The sequence below is a fragment of the Neolamprologus multifasciatus genome, chromosome 3 (assembly GCF_963576455.1).
Source record: "Neolamprologus multifasciatus chromosome 3, fNeoMul1.2, whole genome shotgun sequence".
In the NCBI taxonomy this organism is placed as follows: Eukaryota; Metazoa; Chordata; class Actinopteri; order Cichliformes; family Cichlidae; genus Neolamprologus; species Neolamprologus multifasciatus.
This window is the reverse complement of record NC_140441.1, coordinates 29,781,627-29,796,582: the sequence shown is the minus strand read 5'-3', so window position 1 is coordinate 29,796,582 and position 14,956 is coordinate 29,781,627. Positions and strand designations below refer to the sequence as shown.

Here is a 14,956-nt window from a genome sequence, read left to right as displayed (position 1 = left end):
AGAGCAGTGGTGGGATTCTCGAAGGGCTCTCTGGAGTCACTGGTATGTTGAAGCTGATTCAACATATGCACTGAGACGAGTGTGACGTTAATGTGTGTCAGCTGCAATTTGTTTACCTACAGCAGGGATGTTGTGTGGGTAATTGTATTGTGGTCTTACATTGGTGGTCTACATTGCTTATGCGGTGGCCAAGTTTGGACCTCTGAGCCCCAAGAAAACCACATGCCAGTCGACCACATCGACTGGCATGTGGTAAAACTACTGGACAAATACTGTGCAGTCCCCCCCCCCCTCCTTGTGTCAAAAAAACAGTTCATATTCATTGGGGTATAATCATATGACTTTCGGGTGTGTCCTGGGGCATCCAATGCCAGAAGGTTAACAGCAGCTACTTTGGGCCCTGTGGTTTGAGGGTTTTGATCTTTGGCTCGTTTTGGCACAACTCAGGATGGGATCTGGGTAGTTTGTAGCAGGGTCAGCGCATCAGATCGCAGCAGGATGCATTGTACTGTGGCTTGAGACCAGTGCCATCGGGGAGTTCACTTGAAATGTCACAGTGTACTAGGTCTCCACCAATATTTAGGTGGGTGGTGTATGTCAAAGTAACATCTACATAGCTGTCAGTATGCAAGGTTTCCCATCTGTTCAATGTTTTGCATTTCACCCTTCAGTAGTTTTAATGCTTTAGTGTATAAAGAAAAGCATGATTCATGACACGTGTGTGGTTTTTCACAAACTAGCACATGTGAGTGCAGCAGTATTTTCTGGTATGTCACGTTAGTCTGTCGTTAGGTCGTTGTTAGGCAAAACGATGACATCATATCATATTAAGCATAATTCAATATTTTGTAAATAGAATTCATATGTTGTGAATATAAATGACAAGTTACTGCCATGAAACGAAATGATACTAAGCTTTTCTATGGTCTTTTAGGTGCATAAGCAAAGAAATTGTTAAGCCTGTTGGTTGCTAGGAAACATGATGATGTCTTAATATCTGATATAGATAAGAACCCTTAGGGGCCTAAAATGAACTTGTGTGCCAGCTTTGGTTGCTCAACTCTTGATCATGTAGGAGAAGCTTGCAGGCAAACAAACTGAGAGTTTTTTTCATCGTTAACATATAAAACTATAATTGTATAATCGCTTCTAATAAGTCAATGTCAAGGAAGACCACATTTTAAAATCTGAATATGGTTGAAAGAGATGAAGACTTCTCACAAAGTTTTATCAGTTCTATAAACAAACCCTCTAGTGCCTGAGCTGTGGGTCCAGGAAAAAAAACAAAAACAAAACAAAACACACCTTTCTTTAATCTGCAAACAAAAGAACATCATTTTACAACTTCTAAATTATGACCAGAGAATGCAAGCTTTGCACAAAATCCATCAGGTATTGCACAAAATCCACAATTTTTTCAGTAACACAAGAATTTGTAACAACCCTGCATGAAGAATCTTGCCTGCAAGTCACTGCCCAAATTCGTTTGACTGGTCCAAGTGCTTTAAGAGAGCAGTTTTACAGATTACAATGATAAAGGCCAAACAGGTTTAAACCAAACATTTGGCAGGCAAACACATGCACAAAAAAAAACACATTTGCAAATCAAGCTTTTCAAATCAAGCTTGTGTTGACAAGTACAGAATTGCGTAAGATAGAGCTTACATATGGTAACGTCTAGCAAAACAGCAGTGTTAGATTATAAATGGATTAAGGCTCCAGTGGCACACCTGATGCAGTCAATTACTGACTGGTGTTGGGATGACTGCATGACTCTATAAACACCTGACAGTCTGTTGGGTCAAAGGTTTATCTCTACTAATACTATCAATAACCTTGCCACAGAATCAAAGAAAATAAGCCAAACTATAAAAAAAAAAACATGCAGGGATGCTGACTGTTGAGCACAAACTTAGAAAAATTAGGTGTTTTACTTACAGCGCTCTCATTTCCAGTACTAATAATGATTCCCTTTCACTTAATCCATCATAAACATCTGGGTTTCCAAGACATTTGTATGACTGATATGGTATTCTTTCTTTATTTTTTTGTTGAAAGGGTACACTTGACCACAAAGCCAAGACCATGAAGTAAAATTGAAATTTTCAGTAATAGAGAGTACAATGAACAACCAACGAGTTCCAATTAAACCACGAAAAAAGTTTAGAGTCGGAAAGCTTTCACAAGAGCCATACATACAATTGGTTTATTTAAATAATCTGTTCTGGATACAGCTTTTAGGCCCTTGAAACTTGTCACTCAGTAAAAGCCATTTAGCCATTTACTACACATACTGTGGACTGCTGTCAGATGCTGCTGCGAGACATTGTGTATATTTCAGACGAAAACCTTGGATGGTATCTTTACAAACTGTCCATTCCTCTTAATTCAACTCACATGTCCTATACACATATATCGTTATCTGATGATTGAGTGATTCTCCCTCGGAGCTGAAGTTTTTTTTTCCATTATAATGACAAATACACCCAATTACTTCCAGCCAGAGTTCCAGTTCTGCATCAGTCGCTGCAGATGTTTCTAAATTCACTGTAACTGTGCAGATTCCTTCATGCTGAAACCAGGCTCCATCTGGTCTTTAACCCAGGGTCAGCGGAGTTGTCTGGGTTGACATCATTAGGGGCAACATTAAAGACTTTTAGTTGAGGGCTTTAAAAATTAAAATCTGGATTTCATCAGTTAACTTAATGGGATATATAGATAATCATCCAGAAAAGCACTGGATGAGTATTAGCTGGTAAAGATGCATTTAATGTACCATCCAGTCTACAAAAAGTATATTTGCAATATTTTTTCTTGAATGAGCAATACTACATTCTAACTTTTGTTCGTTGTTTTTTTTATACAAAGTACCAGACATACACAATAGCCGTTGACTAAATTAGCATTCTTGAAATCAATTTTATAACATGTTAAGTGTATCTCAAACCTTCTACTTCTGTACTTGCCCTTCTTAAGCACACAAGTGCATATTCAAAAAGATATCTAGTCTTATATTAAGCACATTAAGAGTTTCTGGATAATCAGTTCATGATCCTTATAAAATCTGGAGTGTGCGCGTCATGTTGGTGATGTCATCAAAATGATGTTTGCTAGTTAGCTAAGTTAATGCTAACTGGCTTTTACGTCAGTGTGTGTGAAGCTATTATTTCAAGATAATATCGGCACTGGAAAACTAATAGACCTACAATGTTGAAGGCTGTATTAAAACTAAAAACAATGCCCTAATACGAGAGGCAATTAAATCTTTTAAATTAATTTATTAAACATAATGTTTTGCTTAATAATATTGTTATTCATTTGGTTGATGTGTGGTAAATGTAATGTTCCTTTCCTTCCATCTCTTACCTTGGAGATGTAAGCTTTGATGCCTTCGGCCAGTTTGATGCAGGGTTCGCCGAAGAGCTGGGCCAGCTGATCTGGGATGTCCTGGTCCTTATCCAGAGCATTTAGTAAACTCAGGCATTTTAACTCCTCTGTCACTCCCTGGCTACGCACCTATAGGACAAACATGAGACAAAAAAAGACAAAGTTAAACGACTGTTAAATGACAGTAATTCTTGATGCAAATTTATCCTCATGAGATGCGGAACCCAAAGATCCAGCGTATCATGTAATATTTATCAGTAGCTAGAAGACAATCATTATCACAACATTTTTCACAATTGCTATCCCAAAATCAAGTCTTATTAATCTTTTCTGATCGCTTACATGGGTCCATAAACATCCTTAAATTGATTTATTCTTTTCCTTTACTCTTGATATTTATGCATGTCAGTTAGTCATACTCTTGTGTATCATCACTCTGTCAGCATTTTCAGAGCATCAGCTCACGTGCTGTCAGTTTCTTTGAGCACGTGTTTCTAATTTCTGCTATTTTTTCTGCAACATTATCTTGAGGCACCAAACCTTTCCGCAGGTTTTCAAGGATGGAAATAACCGATATAAGCAGGTTTAAGTACACAAAAGTCAATCAGAAGCAATAGCAACTAGGATAAAATAATAATTTGAGGATTTTTTTTAGAATTTGTGCATTTTTTTAAGTGTTTGGGGGGGAAATGGCATTCGTCTCGGATTGATTTGTAGGCTGAGACCAAACGTAACGAGAATATTTTGTTGCAGGTACTTATGCAACAACACTTAGTAAAGGGTTTTTCCTAGTGTGAACATTTCTTAGCATGTGTGCATACATACACACATATGCAGTCTAATAAGAGACAATTGAATCAGCAATTCCTCAGTGGGCAGAGGGGAAATTGTTTGTTTTGCTACGCCTCCTGTTTGGCAGCGACTTCCATCCCAAATAAGAAATGTTTTCATGTAATTTTAGGCAGCATGGGTCAAATAAAACATCTTTGGGAACTGGATTGTCCACGGTGCTCTAGCTTTGGAGTTATGCACACAGATGTGTAAGTGTGTGTATCCGTGTGTGGATATCCTTCAGGGAGGTTGTCGGCATCACCATCTGAAAGCCCTGTTAATGACTCTGTAACAAGCACTGATGAGGAGAGAGAGATTACAGTCCTGCCCTCCTTCAACCCTCCCCTGTATTTTTATTAATTTCTTTCTGCTTGACCTCCATTTTCTAATGAAACCCTTTTTTCTTCCTCTGTGTTCTTTTCCATCCCCTGCCTTTTCTTTTCCCACACCAGCTCATGCTGGTGCTGGGCCACATCTCAACATTGCTGCCCAGCCCTGACAAAAGATGACTCACGTCTCTAATGACTTCACTTCTATTCAAGGACAAATCCCAATGAGTCTAATTAGACACACATGTCAGCGGTTCCAGTCGGTACACATTCCAGTTACAAGTCTATGTGTAGTTTGAGGTCAACTTTGAGAGGCTCTTATTATCCATTACAGTCAAATTTACAAAATGTGCAAAGCTGACAAAGAGGTTTTCTTGACCTATCTGACCTTTGCACGACCCAAAAACCCATGTTTCATATAAGACGGTGTCAGTAGAAACACAAGCATGAACCCGACACAGTCAGCTTTTTGGGAGAAGGACAAGAAGACAAAATATCTAATGGAAAGTTGACTTTTCACTGGATACATTACTGTTAGGGAGAGCATTTGCAATTTGACTGTTTCTCCTGTAAAAAACAAGTCGACATCTGAAGTTATCACATAGATCAACAAGGTTTTTATTTAAGTTGTAGCTCTACAGAACAAACTCTTTCAAAGTAGCCAAATTTTGTGTAATTCAGCATTTTAAGATTATCTGTACAGCTTTTTATTTATATATTATAATACTATATGAAACTGAGCAGCCTGAAGTAGGTGCTTGTGGCTCACAGGAATTAATTTTATATGCTGGCCCTGTTATTTGAGAGTTGTACTAGTATATATATGAGACAGAAAATAAGGAAATGCATAAAAGGTCTTCTTAAAATACCAAAAAAGTCCCACGTATTCCTTGTTTAAACCTGCAGAGGGTAAAAATGTGCAAATCCTTTAACTTAATGGCATTTAATGTTATTCTCTGCATGTGATGAGGTTAAACTTAATCGCGCACAAAATTACATACTGCTGAGTTGATTAGAGTACACGCTCATTTTAAGCGTTTTGTGAAACTTTAAGGGTCATTTGTGACTGTTGCCGTCACTCTTGAAGACTTGGCTCAAAAACGTCTTTCTTTGAGAAGTGACTTAAACTCACTCTACTCTTTATTGTTTTTCACCATTGCGATGAGAGAAAAGGAAGCACAGCAGGGCATTTTAGATCATCCGAATACAAGCAGGATACATCCCAACAAAAACTGCTGACAGTGTATGTATGGGCAGAGACACCCCGTGCATTGCGAGGAGTGATGACAGCAGAAGTGATAGGGAGTTTCACACATGCATGAGTGGATCTGAGCTCACTCGGCACAAGAAACAGAATGAAAGTGAGTTGCGTTTCTTTCTGGCGCCTTTGCCAAAACACACTCCCTGCTTTGGTGGATCTGGTTGAAGGATTTAATTGCTATTAAGGAGTTCCTTTGTATATAAAAATAAAAGATTTTACAGACCATGCTTTGCAAGTGTGTTTGCACGCAAGCATGTGTGTCCATTAAGTTTTGACAGGGCCGGTAGGGAGTGTTTGATCTATTATGGGAAACAGTCTTGTCCATGTTAGTGAAGAGATAAAGCCCATGCACATCACTGCACAGAGCTAAAAACAGGATTAGAAGTAATCTTTCTGCTCCATTAGTGGATGGAAAAGAGGCCAGAGGCCAAACTGAGCTTCCAGAGAAACATTATCACAAAGTTAATGCACTTGTTTCTGAATTTAAACTAATAGTAAGTTAAGTGTGAAAAAAAAAATCCTACGTCCTCTCACTGGAGAAATGATGACACCATCACTAATTAGGACTAAACCTTTCAATACTTAAAAAGACACAAATTGTAATTTGCAGTAAACTAACTGAATGTGAAATAACCTAAAGGTATTTAAATTGCACTTACAACTTACCATCAATTTACCACTGTGAATATATTTATGTACCTCCAATTATGATTGCATATGCTTTTCTTAATTTGTGATCATTTTCTTCTGATTCTGTGTCAGTTGGCACTGGGTAATTGACCCTGAATTGGAAAACTGGAAGAAGATGGATTGATGGATGGTTTTCGGTTGTACACATACAATGAAATTGCAGGACAACATGAACCATCCACTGAAGGTTTGGCTACCTCAGCTGGAATTCTGTTATGTATAAATAATAAATACCTCTCCACAGACAAATCTCTGCAGTCAGAAAAAAAAGAAAATTGTTAACAAAATTTTAGCCACTCAGATCTAAGGGACCTTACAGAAGTCATGGGAATGCAAGCTATGATACTTTGTTTAGGGTACTTTAATTTCCCCAGTGTACAGGAAAAAACAACCTGTCCGACCTGACTGATACCTACACGTTCAGGACAAACGTTAAAGGCAGCTGTGTGGAATAAAACCTTTGAAACATTGGCTAATGTTGGCTGTCTCTACAAAATTGTTCAGACACATTAGTGAAGACCAACCTGACCAATAGTGGATTGACCAGCTAGCAAACCAACATTGCTGATTTTTGCCCAATGCTGTGCAATTTGACTAAAAGATCATTGTTTGAACAAACAACCCAATGACTTCCAGTCCCAACCGAGAGATGGGTTGGAGGAACAAATTTTGTCACATTTATTTAGAGTCTTCATGCTGTAGCTCTGATGGTTACAATGCAAAAGCTGGCTGGTGTCTGGCTTCAGCTGGGAGCCAGCACCACCACAGAGCCAAGCACAACCTTACTTACTTTCCATGTTTGGTTCCCCTGGAGTATCTTTCCATAAATTTCTAATCTAATTGTCTGATCTGTCCGTGTAAACCAAATTCTTCCGATCTGTTGGTTGGCAGTTTGTCTTTCATTTACTCATTTTGAGGCCATAATATTGAAATGAACTCTTCATTTAAGCAATTGCATCAGTCATTTCCAGAACTCAAAATGCTTTTGATTTAGTAAAGCTGTTGGAAAAGCAAAGAAAATGTGAGTGTGTTGTTTTTCCTGTAGGCCTATGTGGACATGCAGGCCTCTAGAGATGGAGGAATCAGCCCCTACATCATTACCATGCCCTGAGAACATCCATCTGGAACAGCTCCACAGCTTTTTAAGCATGAGCATTATGAAGAGGTCCCTCCCCTCATCCATCCTGACTTCTCCACTGACAGCAGTTTGTCAGCCAGTTCCTGAATCCTCTTTGGCAAAACCCCTAAATTGCAAAACTGCCTTTATTAGCTATCATTTCAGGAATAAGTTACACCCCCGTGATTCGACAAGAAGAAATCAATAAGCTGGTGAGAGGTCATCCACAGCACTTGAATTACTTCTTTACAATTTGCAGAAATGTCTTCTGACAAAGACTTAATTACTTTTAATTCTTAAACAATGGTCTAAAGAGGGTTTCTAATCTTATTAATAGCATGTAATCTGCTTTGCAGTTTTGCTGTTATTATTTTATGAAAGGACACTTTAATTTTCTCTGAAGCAATATGATATATTTTACACAAACAGTCTTAAATTCTGGTCTTGCTGCACTTATCCCCTGAGCAAAGTATTTTCTCAGTGTATTGACATCAATCATTTATCCTTCCCTTGGCTCCTAAGCAATGAGTCCATCGGGCCCCCTCCGCAGCCCAATCCAAACCAACAAAAGCTAAAAACATTTGCAGCATGCAAAAATTTTTTGTAACTCTCAACTGTGTTGTTAAACTTGGTCAAATATAACTGTATAATGTTGGCTAGCATGTCAAAAGAAAATAAAAATAGATATGAGAGTCCGTAGATGTTGTTTTCCTTGGAAAGACCCCTGACAGTTGTTGCATCGCGACATATCCATTTTTTTTCTCCGCGAAACATTTGAAAACTGCGATGAAGATTAATTGTAATATATTTGGATCATAAAAAATATATTTTCTTAATCCAGGTTACATGGTGATGTAATGCACCCTCAGGCAGCCTTGCTAAGAGGACTAAGAGATGAAACATCTGGCTAAACTCTTTGGCAGAAGTTTGTAGAAAAACAGAAAAATGGGTTCATTATTATTGTCTTCCCAAAACGTACTTGCAGTGCTTTGGACCCTGTGCTTCTATTGTGATTACAGTTTGGCAGCTAAAGTTAGAAAACAATTACTCTGACGACTAAAACAAACCAGCTTTAACTGTTGTTATCAGACACAACATGAACTGTGGTTTTCAGTGTCACACACTTAGTACATCAAAACCATATCAAAACTGACTTTTAAGATTTTAATGGAGCAATTAAAAAAACATTTTCCTGCTGCTTGTTTTTGTGATAAAATGGCAAGGCTGGTGATTTTTTTGAATTGTTAGTTAGTTTAGTCGAGGACATTGGGCAAAAAATAATCTACCATCAATTAAGTTGAATATACTGGAATTTTCAGTACTCTGCAAAACTTCTGAGCCACCCATCATTTCTTCATATGTCGCTTCCACAGTTTTAAAGAGAGCAATAATTCTCCAGCTTTGGTCATCCACAGGTTTTGAATCGACCATTTTCAGGCATTTTAATTTAGGTACAACCATGAGTGTATACAGCCATCTGTAAAACATGGTGGTGGCCATGTCATGGTTTGAGGCTACATGTGGTGTTAGAGATCTTGTCTAAATTTATGGAATTGTGAATGCCAAAAAGTACCATCAGATTTGAATCCAACTTGCAATACCATCTGGAAGCTTTGGATTGGCAGCAGCCTCATTTTTCAGCATGACAGCGATCCCAAACACACTCCGACACAAACTGACGTGGATAGAAAAACACACAATGAAACACTATCAGCCATGAATTAGCCTCCCCAGAGCCCAGACCTCAACATTATTAAACCAGTGTGGGATCATCTAAAGGCAGACAACATCCAAAGAAGAACTCTGAATCTCTTTTAGGAAGCCTGGAGAACTATTCCTGAAGACCACTTAAAGAAATTACAAGATATGTTGACTAAGAGAGTTCAGGCTGTGTTAAATAATAAAGGTAGTCATACCAAATACTGACTTTGAAGGTTGTTGGAATTATACAAGCTCTGTTTGTGTCCTATATACTGTATTTCCAAGTAATAAATCACTGCATGTATTTCCCATTTTCCAACCAAAATATAAAGAAGTGAGGGGTGGCTCAAGACTTTGGGACAGTTCTACAGTATGTATGATCAGTTTAGAATTACAAGTCAAGCGAAGATTAATTGTCCTTGTGAGTCAAACACAAAGACACAGAAACACGGACTTTTTGCTCTGCTAAATATTGCACCACCACACCGCAGGTTAGATAATGCTCGTTCTGGTCCTGTTGACAAATTTTTGAAATGCATGACTTGTCGTACATAGACACCACTTCAGGACCCTTTGACATTGCATGTAAAACCCTCCATTCTGTCCCTCAGGCCTGTGGTTGTAGTATAGAGCAGCAGTCCCCAACCTTTTCACTCAGTCTTTTCACATGTGTTATGAATAAATTTTCTTTTTTTCGGTACCGGTACTAGTTTTATTTTGTTGTATTTATCCGCGACAGCTTAAAGGCCGGTCCATGAAAATATTGTCAAGCATAAACCGGTCCGTGGCGCAAAAAAGGTTGGGGACCGCTGGTATAGAGAATATATTGGAGTTTATTTTAAACCTCAGTAGATGCCCTGGGATGAGTGCACAATCCAAAATTAAAATTAGATGGCATAGTAATCATTGTTCGCATCTCATATCTAAGATTGGTAACTCAGTAGAAATGTATACTGTACTGACAACTGTATTGACATGGTGCAACTACACATTTCCCTTTAAAATGTAATAAAGTTATGTAACAACTCTGTAGCTTGACTAACATCTCTGCACACCAACATCCAAATCATATTTATTTCTTGCCAGTTTTGTGGTACAGCAGCAGACTGCTTAAAAACAAACAGACAGGAAAAAAGAAAACATTTCTTAGCCTGTCAAAAAGTTATTTTACTGCTGAACCTGAACTTGAATAATTTATGGCGAACTACTGTTCTCCAGACACAAGAGCTAAACTGGGATACACTCCCCACTGGTCTGCCCTTGGAACTGATCCTCGCTGCAACGAGTGGAAAATCACACACACAAACACATGCATTTATGAGTGATCTATGCGCTTTTTAAGCGTGCTTAGCCAAAAGACATGTGGTCTCTCATGGCTGTCCATACTCAATTAGATGTTTGAGCTTCAGAGAGAGGCTGACAGAGCTCCTGTGATCCTGATGCCGGCTCTCTCAGGAAGTAGCAAACAATGCTTCACTGTTTCCTCCCCTGTGTGAGACTTTTTGTGTGTGTGCATGTACATCTCTGTGTGTGTGTATGTGCAGTTGAGTGAATGTGTGTCTATGTGCATGCCCGTTTGTGTGTATGCTTGGCCCTCGGTGGGACACCAAAGCCTGAAAAGAATATCTCAGAGGGCCACTTGGAAACCAAGCTACAATTTTGTGTTTCACTGTGTATGTGTGTGTCTGGGAGTTCTTTGGCAGTCCACAACTCTCATTTTAGGGGATTAGGAAGAGGAGAAGGCAACCACGTAACTCAAATCCAGCAGGCCAGAGGTCTCGATCCAAGAGTGTGTGTGTCTGTGTGTGTGCATTGCAAGATGAACGGCTAACGTAGAGGAAGACAGAGAGCAGGGTGAAATAACCACTGAGCCCTCACTCACAGTGGCACTGCGCATAAATCACTTCATCCAAAAACAGCGGCAGGGAGACACACGAGTGCGGGAGTCAAATAAAACATACTGAGTGTGCAACACGGTGGAACGAGCTTCATCATGTTTAGCTACACCCCAGCCCGTGGCTGTGGGAGGGAAGAGTCTAGTTTTTAGGTAGCAATCTACACGGTATCACTACAAATTACCATCAAATCGATCCGTGTCTTTAGGCAGAAGGAGAATCAGTAGCAACAGTACACAAGAAGATAGTAACTTGGAAAAAAAATGCCTTTCACTGGTTCATTAAACTGTATGTGAAATTTGAAAACCATTCATGAATGCCTCTGAAGGAAATGCTCTGAAGCAGAAGTGAACCAAGGCTCCTACAGTAACCTTCGGGGTATGGTTGCTTGCCTAAACAGGTGAGGTATAGAGGCAGAGCCCGTCCTGCTCATCCAGTATTAGCAATCTGCTGATGTATAGATACATATAAATATTAAAAAGTAAAGAAAATATGGAAAATGCCCTTTAGCCATTTTATGGGTGCTGATGTTACACAGTTTGTCCACTGTTGGCAACACGTGTTACAACATGTAATACGACCATGCTTTTAAAAAATAAACTTGGTTTAGTCTTACATGTCATGGCCATTATAAATGCCAAGACTGATATATTGGCGAATAGCTAGTTTCAGCTGATATATCGGTGGGGCTCTAATTGACAATGCTTCCATCAATCATTTTATTGCCACTCACAAAAATGTCTAAACAATCATTTCACATTAGATAAAAGAAAATATTCTTTTTTTTAATCATATAAGATGCCAGAGGGAAAGTTTTGAGTGAAACTGTGCATTCGGTTATTATTTAACTGACGCACATTCAAAATGTTTGAACAGTAAATTTATCAACTTTAAAAATGTGACAGTATTATGGAAGTACAGTCAAGAGAAAATCATCAATAAAAGCTAATTCACTCTAATCATTTCCTGGACTAGACATATATGCTATCCAACTCACATACTACGTATATAGTTTTCCATTTTTATTTTCCACAAATAGACAGAGGGGACATGTGTTTTCTGGGATTTTTAGTAATTATATACTATATGTGGGTGTTTCATTCTTGATACTTCCAAATCTCTTTTATGTCACTTCACAGTGTAGCCTGTATCCTGTTTTGGCAGTATTAAGATACACTATGATTTCGTCTTGCTGAATAGCTAACTATACAAAAAGCCGTTTCCACAGCTAGGATGAACATCAAGAAAGAAATGGTCGGAGCTTATCACAGCTGTGAAATCTGTTTCTACCTCATCCAAACTGTTTCTAGCAACTGCAACCACAGCTGTTTGGTAAACTGGAAGTAATAGATATATCACTTTCCACTGTTTGGTTTATGCAAAGGAAAATGAAATAAGCCGCCTCCTTGAATACAAACAGCTAAACAAGAACACCATACCACACTGAATAAAGTTAAATGAAACAGCAGGTCAGTCACGCACACGAAAATCCAAAACATGAGAAACTAAGGGACATCTGTAAATGCTGCAAAAAACAGGCAACATGTTTTAGCTTTAGCAGCTTTTCATACTTCAGAGCTGTGATTAGCACGTATGTTTCTGGAGGTTCTGACACCTTCAGTAAAGTACACGTTTAACTAATTTAGAGAAAGTCTATACAGTCATAAACACTGGAGTATTGTAGGCGTTGTGGTGATTTATTACTTTGGCACTTAAGCAACACCCAGCTCACTGTAAAGATGAGCCTTTGGCAAGAGAGTCTGACTCTTCATCCACTACTTACTTTCCTTTGTTAAGTAAAAGGCCCAGAGCAATCGTTAAAAGCTGCAGTGAATGTAGTCATGTGTTTGCATCGGTGTACAAGCTTCTGGTTATTTGTGCATGGGTGGGAATGAGCAGTTTCATATTTAACAGATACGTTTGAGACGGTTTTCAGTCTAAAGGCATGCATGTCTGCAGGTTTATTAGCACACTGTGTGCAAGCTTCACTATCTGCTGTATCTGGCAGGCAGCCAGGGTGGTGCTGACACTGATTTATTCGACAGCATTGTCCGTTACACGTTTAATGACCGGCCATTTTTTCAGCAATCCATCACATTAAACACCAGGATCTTTTTGCTAAGGAGCTCTTGATTGCCAATAAGGCACAAATGGTATTTACAAGGGAAAATAAAAATATAGGCTGCTTTCATTGTAAATAGTGAAGTAAACTGTGAGTTTCCACCTCACTCCAATGTGCGGGCCAAGTTTTTGTCTGGAGAGAAAAGGCTGACACTCCCCCACATGAGGCCTGCCAGATTGCAGCACAAAATACAAAACAGCTTCCAGGGGAGTATTTTGAAAACTCGAGCCAAAGACACAATCATTAGAGCACCGGGGAGCAGAAACCACCATTTTTAACATGGGTTCATGCGACCACATGAGTCCCAGCCGGGCCTCACATGCCAACATCAGTTTGCTTCAGGAGAGTAACCAACCCGGGAAAGTCTTGGAGAAATGCCGACATTTTTAAAGAAGATAAACTGAAAAAAGTGTGCATCAACATGCAACTACATTTGCAATCATCATTTAAAATTCTGAATATTGGTGGCATAAAATTTATTTCCAACCAATCCAAATTACAACAACATCTTAAAGACTCTAAAACATTATAGAAAGAAACCCAACGACACAGCAATCCACTATGAGTAACGGTTTGGCAACGATCGATGGAGTAAACAGGAAAAAGAAAAACCTCAGGCTGAACTAACTTCAGGGAAGGCAGCTATCTTCTTTCGTCCTTCAGGTCCCACTGTGACCAAAAGAACTTGATTCACTGTTTATCAGAAAACATGAGAAAGTCCCAGTTCTGGCATAGAAGTGATTAAAAACCACGAAAACCAATCCTCGACTTGTAAACTCTACATCCTCTTCCCCATCTCGGTGACTCGCTTGTTTTGCAGTGACATGCCAGTCATTATTTGGGAGTCAGTGTTTGGTCTTTGCAAATTTCCCCCAGACAGCAGCAGCAGGTGCCTTAAAATGTAAAGATGAGCTGGCTCTGTCAAGGTCGAGACCATATTTTTCAAAATAATTTTTTTGATGACATGAATAAACAGAAGAAGAGTTCAAATAACAAGATCGCCACTCATGCCCTGTGATAAGGAAATATTGCCATTTCACACCGCATTTTCGGTGCCATTTAGCTGACCCCGTCGCCCTAGCACAGCACTGAAAGCGCTTTCATTATGAGCCGCAAATACTATGTATTATCGGTTTAACGGATCACACGGCTTTGCCTAAATTTCTTCTGCATTAAATTTCAATCACACTGTTGCCATAATCTTCCCCAATTTAGAACAACCTTTGCTTCACCATGACATCTCTCTGACTCTGATCTTTCTGAAGTTCGATTTCTGCTCATTTGCCTTTAATGAGTGTGTATTTAGCCGCTAGCTCCTACACAAAAAGCTCCACTGATTGCAGCCAAAAGGGCAATTTTATAAATTAATCAGGGAGGTCCTGAAAAATCTTGATTTTTAATCACAATCAAAGAACAAGTCAGGCTCTGTGAGAATAACAGTGAGCCTTCAAAGACAAGTTAAGAGTACACAGATGCATGTGACATGAGTTTAACAGTCCTGGATGGTTTTAGATGCAGACACTGGATATAAAAATGATTAAGAAGCACCGATTGATTTGTCTTTTGTCTAAAAAAATGTCACAAAAAGCTATGAAAAGTTATTGAATCTTGTGGCAGAGTTAC

At 38.9% G+C, this 14,956-nt stretch overlaps 1 protein-coding gene across 1 annotated transcript in view; it reads right to left on the bottom strand.

The window, feature by feature from the left end:
* tnfsf10l (TNF superfamily member 10, like) overlaps positions 1-14,956 on the bottom strand; it is a 76,231-nt gene that overhangs the window by 40,994 nt on the left and 20,281 nt on the right. The window contains exon 2 of the mRNA XM_085153799.1: positions 3,367-3,516. Coding sequence (XP_085009925.1) covers positions 3,367-3,516 — 150 coding nt within the window. The remainder of the gene's footprint in view (positions 1-3,366; positions 3,517-14,956) is intronic.